This window comes from Drosophila bipectinata, chromosome 2R (genome assembly GCF_030179905.1).
Source record: "Drosophila bipectinata strain 14024-0381.07 chromosome 2R, DbipHiC1v2, whole genome shotgun sequence".
NCBI lineage: Eukaryota > Metazoa > Arthropoda > Insecta > Diptera > Drosophilidae > Drosophila > Drosophila bipectinata.
Window position 1 is genome coordinate 12,562,430 of NC_091737.1, and position 17,055 is coordinate 12,579,484.

At 43.9% G+C, this 17,055-nt stretch overlaps 1 protein-coding gene across 4 annotated transcripts in view; it reads left to right on the top strand.

Moving 5' to 3' along the window:
• Positions 1–17,055, top strand: part of LOC108131696 (uncharacterized) — a 41,377-nt gene that overhangs the window by 22,066 nt on the left and 2,256 nt on the right. For 3 of the 4 annotated variants that reach the window (XM_017250717.3, XM_017250716.3, XM_070278515.1), the window contains 6 exons: positions 6,235–7,158; positions 8,669–8,914; positions 9,782–10,083; positions 13,116–13,221; positions 13,336–13,974; positions 16,372–16,822. In XM_017250717.3, coding sequence (XP_017106206.2) covers positions 6,780–7,158; positions 8,669–8,914; positions 9,782–10,083; positions 13,116–13,221; positions 13,336–13,974; positions 16,372–16,822 — 2,123 coding nt within the window. In that variant the 5' untranslated portion in view covers positions 6,235–6,779. Of the gene's footprint in view, positions 1–6,234; positions 7,159–8,668; positions 8,915–9,781; positions 10,084–13,115; positions 13,222–13,335; positions 13,975–16,371; positions 16,823–17,055 lie in introns of those variants that run through there. The other variant, XM_017250718.3, reaches the window with a different exon arrangement.

Consider the following 17,055-nt stretch of genomic DNA (forward strand, 5'->3'; position numbering starts at 1 on the left):
AATCGCAAGGACACTTAATATATCATGGGGATTAGCTACGAATCTGGAATGTTTTTAATGATAGCGAGACCCTGAGACAAAGTGCGCATAAAGTGCATTCAAAATGGCATTATCAGAGCCACTAGCACACACACGTGCACAAAAAGGGGATCTGCGCTCCGCAGGACATCCGGCAGGACATCAAAGCTGACAACGTGCCACGGGGCTTTTATGCAAATTTCAGATGCCAACCTTTGCATGCATTTTATGCATGCCCTTGCCATTTTACGCTCAACCCGGGATTTTTCCCCTTTACACTTAGTTTTTTTTTTATTATTTTTTCCTCGAAGGGCTTAGTCCTCGTTCAATTGGCCAACAATTCGATTTTATTTGATTTAATTTTGTTCTTTTTATCTCGTTTATGGCAGCGGGAGTGGGCTGAGGGCGCAAAACTTTTTGCTGTAACTCGGCAAAGTCAATTAGGCCAACTGTGCAAACATTTGTTTACACATTCACAGACAGGACTTGGTGGCGAAAGGACGAAAGGACCACTGGACCATTTGGAACTCGACTGTGACTACTAAACTGCCATTGGCAACGTTTCGCTTAATTAACATTAAATTGTGTTGGAGGTACAAGCTGCCCCAATCCCGGACAGGTCTTATCCTTCGGCCCAAAAAGTGTTAAGACAAAAGCAAATTGCCACTAAATTGCCACTTAAGGAATTTCGCTGAGCTGGCCATCTAAACTGGAGCCCCCTCACCTTCGACGGCTGTCAATTAAAGCCCAACTGATGTTTAACAATTTAATTATGAAAGTTAACAAGATTATTTTGAACTATAGGCCAGAGGGCAATTGCTGCCTGCCGGTCCACTACTTACTTTTTTCCTCTCAAAACATAAACCATTTTCAAAATTCTTTTACAAGTTAAAAGCCTCATGTCAGCCTGAAACTCTTTAGTCGAGTATTCGATTGATTTATGTGAATTAATATCCTTTTGAAACAAAGTGTTTTTTCAGAAAATATCAAAGTCTAACCATTTCAATTACATTAAAATTTAATTTATGATATTTAAGCGAATTTATTGAACTAATTTTGACCATTAGCCGGCAACATCGTTGGCTCCTCGGGGCATACACTCTTGGTTTTTGTTGCACTGTTGTTGGCCATTAACCATTTTACCACTTTTTGGGGAAAGGCACAAAGGAAGCCTTCATTAGCAGCCAAACGACTTTTAAATTTGCTTCTAATTATTGTGCATTTGTTGGGCAGTTTTGCATTTTCCTGCTTGACTTGGCTTTGGCTTCTGGTCCTGCCGTGTATTTATGGGCCAAAAACGTTGCATTTGTGCAGTTTTTAATGAGTTTTTGTTTCTGTTGTTGCCATGGTTGGTGTTGTTCTTCCACGCAGTTTGAGCCAAACTTTTGCCCCACAGAGTTTGCCTCCAATGGGTGCCACTGATGCCCAGGACTGACTAGATGACAGGCTGGAGTAGAAACGCTTGACTGGCCGACTTGCACCGGACTAACTGGACGGGTAGGAACGGTACTGAACAGGACTGGACTGGAGGCACTCGAAAAACTAATCAGCGCCGGCAAAAGTTTTTCCTGGCTGCCAGCCATTCTTTCCTACGCTCGCTGGTTGGTTTGGCTCGGTTGTTTTTTCTCGCCCTCCTGGCCAAAAGACTTTACAACATAATTAAGATTGTTGCTAGCAACTTGAGTGCGTTTAATGAGGAGCGGCCAAGGAATCGAGACCAGCTAGTACCAGGACTTGGGGTATCTCTTGGCAGTGGAAACAAACATTTTAAAAAATGTTTAAGGTTTTTTAAAGAAAACTACAGGATTAATAATTTCCCATAGTGAGATATTCTTATATGTTAAACTTAGTTATACATATATTATTATTTAGCTCTTATAATAATATCACTATAGCCGCTTCAAACTTTATTGCCAACAAAATTTTCCACCAGTGCAGTCTCAATTTCCCAGCTTTTCTCTAGAGCACCGCTTGTTTTGTGAAAAGTTTTCCAACCGGGGCACTCCGGGGGCTGGGAGATGAAGAATTTTCGGGCTCGTTACTTATCTTGCTCATTTCCTTTCAGTGCACTTTTGTGTTGGGCATTAACATGGTCATTATATCCTGCCAGCCAGGACCTTTCCTCACCAACCCCCCACATCCTTCGCCGGTTGCACCTAATGTCCGTTGGCCTGCATTCGCCAGGCACTTTCTTTTTGTGGCTCTTTTGTTCTTGGCTCTAATATGAATTATGAGCACCTCTCGAGGAACTGCACTCAATTGCATAATCATATGAATTTCCGGTGGCGCTCTTGTTGTATCTCCTTGCGGATGTCCTGCATCCGGTATCTGTATCCATTGTTCTTGTTTCGCACCTCCGGCCATAAAACTAACTATTATTTCGCACTCTCTTGGCTAATGTGCTAAAAGTTGGGAGCACGCTTCACTGCTTTTATGGCTCCGAAGGCGTGGAAACATGCCGCAAATCCCTTCCCGCCGTCACCAAGATCAGTCCACTAATTCCCCCACATTTGGTTTTCATTACAGACACTTGACTGAACAAATTTATTGTGTTGCTTGTAGTCAGGGGGATTTTAAGCTTCTTCGTAGTTTATTTTTAATTTTAATATTTTTGTATATTTTGTAGGGGATTGCCAAGAAAATTAAACAAAACATTTAAAAAATACATTGTTCTCAAATTTTGATGAAGAATTGATAGACAAATCGTTAAAGGTTCTCCGCTTAAGAATCGGATCATTATTGGCAAAGATATAGCCATCGCGGTGGGTCAAAAACTGCCTCCACGCATTTTTGTACTTTTTGTAGGGGGTTGCCCAGAAAATTTAACAAAAAATTTAAAAAATATTCTGTTCTCAGATTTTGATGCAGATTGATGAAGAATCAATATACAAATCGATTAAGGTACTCCGCTCAAGAATCGGATCATTATTGGCAAAGATATAGCCATCGCGGTGGGTCAAAAACTGCCTCCACGCATTTTTGTACTTTTTGTAGGGGGTCGCCCAGAAAATTTGACAAAAAATTTAAAAAATATTTTGTTCTCAGATTTTGATGCAGATTGATGAAGAATCAATATACAAATCGATTAAGGTACTCCGCTCAAGAATCGGATCATTATTGACAAAGATATAGCCATCGCTGTGGGTCATATTGTGCCTCCACGCATTTTTGTACTTTTTGAAGGGGGTTGCCCAGAAAATTTAACAAAAAATTTAAAAAATATTCTGTTCTCAGATTTTGATACAGATTAATGAAGAATCGATATACAAATCGATTAAGGTACTCCGCTTAAAAATCGGATCATTATTGGTAAAGATATAGCCATCGCTGTGGGTCATATTGTGCCTCCACGCATTTTTGTACTTTTTGAAGGGGGTCGCCTAGAAAATTTGACAAAAAATTTAAAAAATATTTTGTTCTCATATTTTGATGCAGATTGATGAAGAATCAATATACAAATCGATTAAGGTACTCCGCTTAAGAATCGGATAATTATTGGCAAAGATATAGCCATCGCTGTGGGTCATATTGTGCCTCCACGCATTTTTGTACTTTTTGAAGGGGGTCGCCCAGAAATTTTGACAAAAAATTTAAAAAATATTTTGTTCTCAGATTTTTATACAGATTAATGAAGAATCGATATACAAATCGATTAAGGTACTCCGCTTAAAAATCGGATCATTATTGGTAAAGATATAGCCATCGCTGTGGGTCATATTGTGCCTCCACGCATTTTTGTACTTTTTGAAGGGGGTCGCCCAGAAAATTTGACAAAAAATTAAAAAAATATTTTGTTCTCAAATTTTGATGCAGATTGATGAAGAATTGATATACAAATCGATTAAGGTACTCCGCTCAAGAATCGGATCAATATTGGCAAAGATATAGCCATCGCTGTGGGTCATATTGTGCCTCCACGCATTTTTGTACTTTTTGAAGGTGGTCGCCAAGAACATTTGACAAAAATTAAAAAAAATTAAAAAAATATTTTGTTCTCAGATTTTGTAGCAGATTGGTAAAGAGACGATACACAAATCGATTAAAATAGTCCTCTTAAGGTTCGATGCAAATAGCACTTCAGTTAACAGACCAACATGCAAATGCTGACTGAACTAAACCCGCTTAATCCGAAGTTGAAAAATCAACTCTGCCAGCTTTTCTTCGTTCGCTCATTTTCTATTTTGTCGTTTTTTTTTCCAGCTGTATTTTTTGTGCGGGTTTTCATTGCTGGGTGCTAAATGTCAGCGATGCAATTAAATCGGCAATGGCCAACAACGAGAATCAAGAATGGGATGTCCCCCGGGTGGGATGGGTATGGCGGCGAAGTGAAGAGTTTGCTTGGCACGTTATAAAATTATGAAGCGAAATTGGATTTAAAAACAGCCAAGCTGTCCTGGCGGCAAAGCTGTGGAGCAGCTGAGCTAGGAGTTGTGGAAAAAAAGGCAAAATAAAATATGGAGAGTGGGCGAGAATGAGAAATGTTGGCGCCATTAGCGCCATTTTCCTTGGACGGACTATCCTCCAGCGGAGGGTCCTTCGCTTCCGCCTTTTCTGTGCTGTGCGGCTGCTGCATTTGATGAGTTGAAAATTGTAATTAAACTGCGTTTGTTGTCATTGCATTTAAAAATAATAATAATAAATAATGCATAGCAGTGAAGGTGGCTGTGCAGCCAAGGAAATGAATGGAAATGAAGGCACAGGCTTTTGTCTTATTTACACCAGACTCCTCGAGCCACACTACTTGACTGTTAAAAGTTTGACTTTGGAGCTTCAACTTTATGAAATGACGTGCGAAAAGCGATGAAATGAATAAAATTCTGAGATGGGTTACAAAATACAGAATATGGCGGCTGAAAGGGTTTTGTCAGGCGGCTGAAAACGCTTTAATTAAAGTGAAACGCAAACATTTCAATTAAGCGGCGACTCTAAGCTGATTTCAATCTGACTAAAAGGGATAACTTCCGGCAGTCCTGTGACCTGCTCCGGCTTCTGCTCCTGCTCCTTTTCCCTTTCGCCCTTTTGCTTTTCGTCCTTCGAAGTGTTCGTGGCAGTTCAAATGTTGGAATAAAGGGCACAATTAAGAGGGCATTGGCATTTGGAGGGCAGGGTGTGTTTTTAGGAATCAACGATTGACATTAATTTTGCATTAGTCGGCGCCTATGGCGTTCCTCTCGAATTAAATTATGCGCGCTAGCCATAAAAACAGAGACGAAAAAAAAACAACGCTTCAAGTGGCCATTGTTTTCTTAGCCAAGGAGTTTCCGGCTTGGCCCAATTCCAGACCCCAAAATCCAATCCCAATCCCAGTCTCTGGCTTTGGCTTATTTTATTTTCCAATTAAGTAAATTGCGTGAGCCAGACGGAGACGCCTCCTCCTTTGTGGCTGTGTTCCGAAAAGGGCGTCCACAAAAAGAATGAATGCTTTCCTCATGGTGGTCCTACATCCTTCCCCCAAAACAGCTCTCACACACATCCAATAAATGTTGCGTGTAACCCCTAGAATGTATTTCCCAGGGAGCTTCAATAACTAATCGCCGAGAGTTTTCTCTCTCGGCTTTAATTGATTCAATGTCTAAATATCCTAAGCGCATTACCCATCCGTCCGCAAAGTCAGCTTCATTACGATTATGGACTTTGATGTGTGAAAGTTGGATACCAAAGGGAGTCTATATCCATCTACAGACAGTTCTAATGCCACAGATTCATTCAATTTGTATTACTGGAAGCCTGTATGGGCTCAGCCATTGTTATCATTTTTATGGGCTTAGATAATGAGGCCATTGTTAGTTAGGTGGGTTAAATGGGGCCTTAACAAGATGTGTGTTAAGACCCTAGATAGCAAAATGCAAATTAGTATTGACAGGCTAGAGAGAAATAGGTCATAAAGCTGAGAAGGATGTGAGGAACAAATAAGTTTAAATTCTTTAGAGTATATGTAGTTACCTTATGGACTACGATTTTCCTCATTTGAAATATTAATTAGTTACTAATTTGTGATTTAAATGTCTAACTGCCTGGCTGACCACTTGGCTAACAATAAACTGGCTTAAAGACCTGCTAATTAGATTAAGTGAAGTGTCAAATTTAGTGCGTTTTCACTTTGTGTGCGCTTAACCTACTCACAAGTGCACTTCAACAGAAGCAGCCAGGCAGCAACAGCAACAGCCATTACAATTGCAACAACTACATACAACATACAAATGTTTTCAATTACAGGCTAGCAACACAACAACAACGAAACAACGAAACCGAGGGGAATAAACTGGCACAACAACTTTAAAAGTACAAACGGCACAAGTTGAGGAAGAGCCCATGAAGTGCATAGACCAGGAACAATGGTAAATGCCACGTCAGCAGCAGCAGCAGAAGCAGCAGCAACAACATTTGTAGCAGCAACATCATCACTACCAGCAGCAACAACAACGAGAGAATGACAAAAGCGAGTCAACGACAGCTTAAAACATAATACGTTAGCTAAAGGCAACAAGCGGATTGGGTGAAAGGAGAAACTAGAGGGGAGAAAGCAGACTAGAGACAGGAGACGTCAAACGGCAGTCGACAGGCGGAGAAAGTGGCAGAGAACAAAAGCGACATTACAAATGATGAGAAATCGTTGCTGCAATTAGTTGGCCCAATGCCCAAAGGGTTGATGTTCTGCTCATGAATCGCTTGAAGCCAACGGATCCGGAAATGCTAGCGAACGGAAACGGGCGGATAGAAGCTCCAGCTGGCCACTAAATGTCATTGAACACTGACCGATCATGTCCGACGTTGAGAAGGCGATTAAGGCCAAGTTTCAGCACCAGCCGCAGGACATCAAAGGCCCCGCCTGTGGCATTGACGATGAGACCGATGCGGATGCCGAAAGCCGAACCGCGCCTCTGGGATCGGAAGCCGGCGTTAAGACATCCTCCACCACCGCCACTCTAACCACCAAGCCGGGTAGTTGCACCCGTCGCCTCTGCGGCCAGCTGCTGAAGTTGCTCCTTTCCACGCCAGGACTAGTGCTCCTTGTCATCGGGTACTCTGTGCTCGGCGGGCTCATCTTTCCGCTGCTGGAGGCCCCGCAGGATCTGAGCAAGTCGGCGGCCATTGCCAAGAGTCGCGAGGATTGCCTGAGAGAGCTGTGGATAATAACAGGTGAGTCTATGATATCTCCCGCCTATAACAATTATCTTATTTCCGAGAAATCCTTTTCCCTAAAGCCACAAATGATTAAACACCAAATATTTTAACGCTTCGCTAGTAGCGCGCAAATGTACGCATAAATTATTAATGGCCAGCACATTTTTGCCGCATAGCCCGTAAATTTTGGGCCTGTTTTACACACTTGATTTGCCAGCAAATTGCCAAAGTAATTCCGACATTAAAGCGACAATGTTTTGTTATCGCCCATTAATGCTTTACAAATACCAGGCGCTGGTGCTAGAGGGCAGCCAGCACAAATATTTTAATTATAAGTACCCGCAAACATGCCCATCCAACAAAACCAAACAAAAGCCGGTCTAAATTTCATTTTCCCCCCAGTTCGCGAATTGAATAATAGCAAAATATTTGCATAGCCAAATATTTGGTTTGGCGCGTTCGGGAATATAATTCATTTTCGCAAATTTTTGGAAACATTTTATCGACATTGAATCGATTGGTGTGGCGCTTTTAGCGCAACTATTTTTAAGTCAATTTGCTGGCCTGATTTATGGGAAAATAATTACTTTGTGGCACCTGCCAGCGACACTCGCGCCTCCTTTCGAAGAAAGTGTTTATTTTCAACTATGGGAACTCTTTCCTAGTGACATGTGCGTGTTTATTAGAGCTGATGATTATTTAATTAAAATTTCACATAATAAATAAACCAATTAACTTGAGCTCATCCGGGAATGCGTCGTCCCACCTGGCGTATGATTAATATGAGAGTATATGCTTGCCAAAAAGCAGCTAATGATGCGAAGCATTCATCTTACCTTTAAACAGCTTCTCCTTTAATAAGGTCATTCATCTCTTCAGTTAGCATGAGTTGTGATTTTAGGGAGTATGGTATAAAATATTTGATACTTTTAAGCTTAAAGATTCCTTCAGACTTGAAAGACTTGACTTAGGAAGCCTTTCACATCTTTTGGCAAAAGTATTTCCAGCATTATTTAATTTAGCTGAAAGATTGGCAAGCCAAATAGCATTTGATTCTCGCTTTGTTCCCCGAAACTTGCTTGAGTCGATTAGAGTGGGTGGCTTCTTGGCTGGGCTGTCTGGGGAAAGTGCGCCCTCGAGACCTCAAGAGTGCCGCACACCGCACGCCCAAGGCCAGAGGGCGTGAAAAGGGCGTGAGCAACTGGCAACTAGTCCCAAACTGTTGTTAACAAGCAACCTCTACAATTTGCAAGAGGCGAGCACGACAACGACATCAAATGCTGGCAAATTCCTCAAGACATTCGACCGAAATCGAAAGGACGAGAAGGATGTCGGAGGCTACAAGTGGAGGATGGAACGATTTGTCGGCACTTGTCGTTCTTGGGTCGAAGGTTGTTGGGGGTTAACACTGCACTTGGCATGGAATTGCATAATTGCCGATGGGGATAATGGCACTTCAGATGAAACTGCTTTTGAAAGAGATCGAAATTAACCCGCTCTAACCTTATACCCTCTGTCTTTCTAGAGAAACTCAACGTTCTGTATGAACGCAACTGGACAATGCTGGTCCATGAGCAACTGCGTCGCTTCGAGGGCTCCATTGTGGCAGCCACCCGTCAGGGATCCGCCGGAGGTGGAGCCGGAGGATTCGGCAATTTTCAGGGCGGCAGTGCCAGTGCCCTGGGCCATTTCGGCTACGATGCCGGCGACTCCCAGAGCTGGACATTCAGCGAGGCTCTACTATACTCGGTCACTGTGATAACGACAATTGGTAAGTTCCGAATCCGATTTCGACTTCGACTCCATTACCATTTCCCCATCCGTTTCCGCACTTTCACTTTCGCCTTTACAACTAAGCCGTTTGGATTTATGTTTAGTGTTTATCTTGGGGGCGGAGGCATTGTCAGATGGGAATCCTGCGTAGCGAGCTGCTTATTATGATTTCGTTGGATTTACATTGGCCAGGCCAGGCCAGGACGGGCCTGGGCAAGCCACAACTCGTGCCGGGCCCAGTAAATATTTACTTTGGCGTTGGGACGTTGGAACGCCTTCGAAGGCAAACTAAGGCCTCTGTGGCAGCAGTCGTACGGACACATTGTGTATACGACCCGTGGGCGGTGGCAAAATATTTGCATATGCTAAATGGCGTTGAGCTCGGATAGGCCATTCTTGTTGTTACAAATTAACTACATCTCAGGGTCTTCAACTTTAATAGTGTGGGGGTCCAGAGTCCATAGAAGGGAAGTGTTAGTACTGCAAGATAAGCACTAAAATATGACTCTAAACGGATTTATTTTCGGCATTATTTAGGGTGAAGTGAAACCTAATTAATTTAATTTAGATTCTCTCTAAATATAAGACACAATTTGCCAAACTAATTGAGTTTTGAAACTGCCAAGATTCTTGTTATTTTTACTAAGACATTCTTGGCAAGTTTCTAAGATACTTTAAATGCAGTTTGGGGATTAGTTTTATATACAGGACCATTACCCGACAGATTGAGATTTCCCCCCTGCAACGCCAACCGATTAGAACTACATGCATTTTTAGTAGCCAGTGCGTGCTTGCCATTTTAAACACATAAGCAAAGATATATACTAGTCTATTGCACCGATCCTGATCTAGACTCTGTTTGCAGGTCATGGCAGCCTCACGCCGCGCACCTCCGCCGGCAAACTGGCGACCATTCTGTACGCCCTGGTGGGCGTGCCCCTCATGCTGATGTGCCTCTCCAGCCTGGGAGCCCTTCTGGCCGAGGGTCTGCAGTGCACCTACGTGCGGCTCTGCTGCCAGCTGCAGCACCACCAGCACCGCCACCACCACAGGAGCAGGAGCCGGAAAAAGTCCTTGGCCACGGCTTCAACGACAGCCGCAACAACACCGACCAGCTTGGAGAAGGATAAGGACAAGGACAAGAGCGGAAAGCGACAACGCCTGGGGGTGAGTACATGGCGTATGATTGATATTATTTTAGTGAGTTCAGCAGTAACGGCATGCTGACTGCAAGGGCATTTTTATGGATCTTAATTCAATAGTTCTGTAGGGCTGCCGTAAGGAGCAAGAAACTTACTGCCATCGAAGTGGAGGAACTTTCGAGCAACAGTTGCTGACTAACCCAAAAAGCAAAAGCATCCAAAAGTGCTCTAGTTTAAAGCAAACTTTCGACATTGTTGGCGGGGAAAAATCCGCTGTTTTACGCCAGAACTTTTCCCACTACTCCCTAAGTGTTTCGCTGGTAGTTTTTCCACCAGACACCCTCCGAAACTTTTCCGCCAGCTTCAGTTCCGATGACAGCCTCAGTTTGGTCAGCAAACTGGAAACTCCTCCGCATCCAAGCCGTTGTAAATGGAAATGGAGAGGAGCTTTTAAGCCAAGATTGCGATGGACATCATACTGCTTGATTATCCATGGGTTCTATTTGATTTTTCTGATTCTCCAACTGGCCAGTCATAAAGGTCTCGAATTACGGGTTTTAATTACAACAGCAGAAGCCTTTTAAGTGGATCTCCAACTTCGTGGCCGGTCATGGCCGGGCGTGTGCCGGTTTTCTATTAACGCAAACTGAAAGTTTGTAATTGATTTGGGCCAAAACAACAAAGAACTTTTATTTTTTGCCTTTTTGGGCTTGGGCTGGGTTGTTGGACTTTCTAGGTCTTCCCACTGCCGACTGCCAACTGCCGGGTCGGAGTTCAGTTTCACGTTCAGTATTTTTTTTCCTGGTTTATTGCGTTTTTATTTTTCTGTGCTAACAGAGCCATCGCTGTATACATTATAAATAATTTTTTAGGATATCAAAACTCTGACTAGGTTGCCCGAAAGCCCTTTTTTTGTGTTTGATTTTTGTTTACTCTGTGTTTTTGTTTGCGTGTTTTGTGCATTCGTGCATAAGTTTTGTAAGTGATTTGCTGGGCTCCCGTAATGACATTTCTGCTTCAGCCGGATCCGGGAGTTCCGGTATTTGCATGTACTTTCCTAGGCTATACGATTTCTCTTAACCTTTTTCATTGCCATTCCGGTGCGCATTCCGCTTTAAAGGCTTTAATGGGAAGTACCTGGTCGCAAAAACAAACTGTTTGCATTCACAGGTTTTTCAATTGTGGCCACTCATTTGGCGGACTGTATATGTATGTCCTGCCATCCTGTAGTCCTGTTTGTTTTGCTTGCACAAATTTCTGTTTAATTGGCAATTTATGGCAGAGTGGCAAAAACGAATTCAATAAAAAAAATTGACAAAAAAATACAAATCAAAAAGAAATATTGAGGTTAAATAAATATATAAGTGATTTTGTGTTGTGGCTGGCGAAAGTTCGATTTGCCTGATTGTCATTGGCGTGGACAGGGACAGGAGCCGGGACGGACAGGATAACAAATAAAATTCATTTCATAAATTAACATTTACTCGCCGCCACCGCACTTTTTGCACTACGATGGCAAACTTGCTTTTGTGTCGACACTTTTAATGAACTCACAAACTTTGGGCCGTCAAACTTGAAACTTGAATTTGCCAGCCACCACGGAAGTTGACTCTTTAAACGAAGTGCTCGCCCCACTTTAAGAGTTTTTTGAAACTTTCCACGACCCTTGCACTTTTTTTTTGTTTTATTCCCAGTTTGGTCGACGGCATAAATTTAATTTTTTAGCTCGGCCAAGTGGCTTTCGGTTCGTGCCGCGTAAATTGAAATGAGTGCTCAGGCACTTTAATGTGGCGCCGGGAAAAGTTTCTCCGCATAACAACAATTACACGGCAGCCGCCTGGAGGCATGCAATAACTTCTCATTTCCTGCCACCGATGGGTGTCCTAATTGATTTTGATTCGGCCCATTGGACTCGGTCTGGGTGGGGCTTGGGCTGTGGTGAGTTCTCTCACAGATCCTCTTTAAAAAGCTGAATAGAACTAAAAACTTTTCCACATCCTCAACGCTCGAGTGGTAATCTAATCTGTTACTTGCCGTGTTCAACGGCATTCGAGCATGGAATTCCCTATTTTTATTCAGCATTTTCCTTACTCCTTGGCGCTGCCAGCTACTTGTTGAACAGGATTTTTGCATTTGCCAAGAAAAGTAGGTCCACAAAAAGAGCTAATAAAAAAGAAGTTTTTCCAAACTTTAAATAAGTAGGCACACAAATGATTGGAGGCCTCAAACTAAAACCACTTTAAAATGAAGGATATCTGCTTTCTCCATGTGTAGGTATAGTTTCCATAAACCTAGTCCTGGGCCTCTTTCTGGTCCCGGCTGCATTTAACAACTCATTAGGGCGCCTTCCAATTTCAGGAAATCTCACAAGCTCGCCGCCTTGATATGATTTTCGGTGCCAAGTGGGCTTTGGGGGCTTACCATCGTGCCGTACCGGACCGTAAGGACATGCGGCGGCCGCAAGGATACGCATGGCCATTGATAAGACTGGCAGCCAGCAGATTGCGGTTGACTCTGGGGGATGTGCAGTCATCGGTTGAATTATTATCGCCATCATGTTGACTGCCTTTTGGCTTTTGGCCTTTGCTGTTGCCACTGCCGCTGCCATTGGCTTTGCGTTTCGGCTTTCGTCTTTTGCAATTATCATGACGCATGCTGTAACGAAGGCTTTTGGGTTTTTGGCCCAAACCGCAAGACTAGCAGGGAGACATTTCAGCCGTATGTTTGCGTGTCTCTCCACTGTGTGTGTCCATTAGATTTGTCTGGCATTTGATGATGATGATGATGCCACAGAACCGCAACGTACACACGCTGGCAGGCGTTGCCCACAAACAGCTTTGTGGCACAACCACGACGATGACATCATTTTCGGGCCTCAAGAAGGCCTGGGATTGAGCATGCAAATTACGTGTTTTATTGGCAAGCCCTCCTCCTCTAACCCCTCATCCGAAAACAAGGAAAATCAAAATTTTCCATTTCTAATTATTGGGCATTGCCACTCAGATATGGTCTCGAGTCCTCTTTAATATCAAAACCCTTTTCATTTTCTCCATTCAGGCCAACTGCAAAGGCTGCAAGTACGATGCGGCCAACAGTGAGACGAGTCTGAACGATTGCTTCGAGTACGGGGCGAAGGAGAAGCTGCCGCCGGAAAAAGGGGAAGGTAAGTCGTGGCATTGTCCGTATGCTAATTGTATTGTCAGCACAATTGGAAGTCGTTAATCATCTTTAACACGTCGCTTCTTTCTCGATTTCTTTTGTCCGTTGCGGTGACCAGATGCCTGTCAATTGTTGCACAACTTGAATCAGCAGCAGCAATTTTACCAACAGCAGCAGCAGCAGCATCAGCAACAGCCACAACAGCCGGATGTCATGCTAATGACAACGACAACAGGCAATGCATTGCTGAAATACGCACCGCAGCAGCAGCAACAGCAGCAGCAGCAGCACTTGCAACAACTGCAACACCAACAACAGCAGCAGCAATTATCGACAGCAACTCTCCCGCGGCAACATCACCAACAACAGCAGCAAGTGCAACAGAATTTCGTGGCCGTACCAAGCAGCATGCTGCGCACAATGCCGCTCACAGTGCCGCCGAATTGTTATGCCCCTGCAACTGCCACGATTTACTTTCCATTTGCCCCCTCGGCACCCGGCAGCCCTGCCCACGGCCACTCCCTGTTGGCCGCGAATCCGAATCCGGTCCTCAATCCGAATCCAAATGGGCTGGGGCATGCAACCGGGAGTGGCGGTCTGGTCAAGTATCACACGTTACATTTGCAACCGGCTTCCGGCAAGCACCGGGTGCTGGCCTCGGGCCTTCAGGACACTTCAGGACCCGGGCCGGAATCGGCGACCCTCGAGGCCATCACACTGCCACCGCCACCGGCCTATCAAACGGGCAGTTTGCATGGTAAGTGCTCCAATTGCTTTGTTTATGGCCATGTTCGTGTAAATTATGGAATAAATTCTATACAAAAAAATATCAAAGAGAGTATAAAGAGTTTAAATTAAAAGCTTAACTAGTACAGGCCTTGGAAGTCCAGTTTATTTTAAAATTTAAATCAAAGTCCTTGTGACTTTTATAATAATTCATTGAAATTGAAATTCTGACAAATTAAGTCTATAAAGTCATACATAGAAAGCTTGAATTATTCTAATTGTAGATTTAATCCCTAATCGAAGAAAATGAATGTCAATGGCCACCTCAACCGTGTCTACCTCAGAATATTTTGATAAATTTTCAATATGATTCTGAATTGTTAATTAGCCATAATTGTAGTTGAACGAGAGTTGTGCATAAATTGTAACAAAGGCGAATGAAATATAATTGGATGAACAATTTGTGGCAGCCTGGTGTTGCGGAGAGAGGTTGAAACCGAAAATGTTCTGCTGACAGATCTGGCTTAACCTGGGCGGGCTTCCCCTGGAAACAAAACCGAACTGTAATCAATCAATCATACGCCCCGTTGTCGCCTGTTCCTGGGGCTCATTTACGCATTCAATTATATAACAATTTGTTGGGTGGCGACATCATCGTCCTCGCAGATGGATACTGAGGAGTGGCAGCTTGCAGGTTGCGGCAAAAGCAGCATCAGCTTCAGCATCAGCCTCGTGTTAAAATGACAGAGTTAAGCAGACACACTTCAGCCGCCGCCCAAAGTGGGCGTGCCAGTGGGTGGGGCATTAAAACTTTTCAACTTGCGCTGCTTGACATGCCACGACAGCAGCAACATCAGGGGCAACAGCAACAACGGCAAGGACATCATGCACTCCAAGCAACTTTCGACATGTGCGACACTTTTATTGACGATAATGATGACTTGGCATTAAGACGAAGTCTCGCAGGACATGCTCCTTACAGCCTTGCTTCCCACCGTCTGTCTGCAGCGCATGCAAAACTCATTTAAACTAACAGCTCGGTCTCGACGCGGCACGTGACTTGCTTTTAATCAAAGGATTCCGCTTAATTTCGCAACAAATTTTAGCGTGAGTCTTGGCCATTTTTCATGGCACGATTCTAGCTATCATTGATTGCATTATGCATGTTAATTGTCTGCAACTGCCACCAGGACACGGTGCGAAGTACTGGCTCCCCAGACTCTGGAGTTTCCCCCAGGAAGGTCCGAAACCTTTGGTGTGCCACACCATTAAAGTCCGGCCAAAAGTTGCTGCAACCGCAGCTCCAAAGTGACTTTCAGGGCAGGTCCTGGTGTGTTGCATGTCCTGCCAGGCTGGTCCCTGCACTCTAATGAATGTCTTTGTGCGCTTTTGTGAGCGTGCGAGTGTGGTGTCCAAGTTTAAGTAAATATTTTCAAATTGGCCATGTCCGGAGCAGACCGCACTCCACCGCGATTTCCCAGCGTCCTGCTGACAGTTCCGAAAGTGAAAGACATACGCTTCCTTTCTGGGGTTCTTTTTTTTTTTGTTTCTCTAGTTTGGTGTTGATAGTTGAAAACAGTGGTTGTTGAAAAGAGAGGAGAACTCTAAGGGCTTGTTTACATCCTCAACCTTTTTTTTTATAATCCCCTTCAACCCTTAATTTATTTAATTTCCCATTCGAACAACAAAAATCTGATGAATAATTCAAAATACCTACATAGTTTCGGCTGGTTTTGTGCCCCCGACAATTGCCCACTGTGGCATGCCCTGCCAGATGTTTTAATGCCCTCTGACATCCCGACCCTGCCACTGGCAGCCGCTAATGAAAGTTAACGCCAAACTTTTGGCTTTTCGATGGGCATAAGAGGGGTTAGACGGGGGTATTGGGAATCCGAAACGTTCCGCCACATTGTTGCATTGTTTGGCGAACTTTGAAAATGCAAAGCAAATAATTTCGCAGCATGTCCCCCTCCGCACACTCTTCTGCACTAAATGCACAACTTTTCCGCCACTCCTTCCGCAACTGCTGGCAACTGCCACTTTTCCACATCCCCATGCCCCGGAATGGGGGATTCCAGTCCACTTCCATTTCCACCGGAACTAACGGGCTAACGGGATAATCTAACCGTGTGTGGCAGTTGGCGGAAGTTGTTTTGCCAATTTGTGCGCCAACTTTTGGGCCATCATTGTGCCAAGTTGTGTGTATTTTGGTTAATGTTATTACAAAAATATATTTCATTTAAGTTAGTAAAGTTTAGTTAGTATAAAAAAATATATAAATTCACTTAAAAAACGAATCTAAGCCAATGCCAATTTTATTATAAGGCCAATTACATTTAGAGGGACTAATATTGAACCTCCTTTTATTATAAAAAAAACCATTTAAAACTTGAATTAAATTGTGTTTTTAATTTTCAATTTGTTGCAGCTGTGCGACGAGGCAAGTTCGTGACGAAACCCTTGCCGCACGAGATCAATGCTCTGATGGACTGTGGCACGGGATCCACTGATTTATTGCTGCCGGCAGCAGGACCCGCACCGGCAACATCGGTTGGAGCAGCAGCAACAGCAACAGGCACCGCCGCAACACCCGCACCACCATTGTTAACCTACACAGTGGCCGCAGCAACCAGCCCACAACTGGCCGGTGGCATTCAAGGCGTGGCAGCAGCACCACCACCACCAGTGGGTGCAACATCGGCGGCAACACTGTCCGATAACAGTTTTATGGCCGCAGGTATTTGTGGCATTGCAGCAGGCGGAGCAGCAACAGCCTCATCGGGGACGACAGCAACATTGTCAGTCCTTCTAAACGCCAACTCGACGGGCACGGTGGACATAATGGAGGACGAGGAGGAGCAGGAAAGGGAGCGATTGAGGTATGTGCCACAAAGAATGTGGCAACTAATCGGATTCAACAAAAAAATCCGACAGCTTTAAGCATTATTTTTTGCCCAGAGTTGAAATCAAAGTGGGAAATGCTGTCGGGGCTGTATGCTTCTGTTTAATTTTATTTTGTAAACTAACTTTTTGCCAGCTGCACTTTAAATCAACACTTCAGAATTTGCATGAGATGTTTGCAGCAGCATTTTGCCACTCCCACTTTTCAACA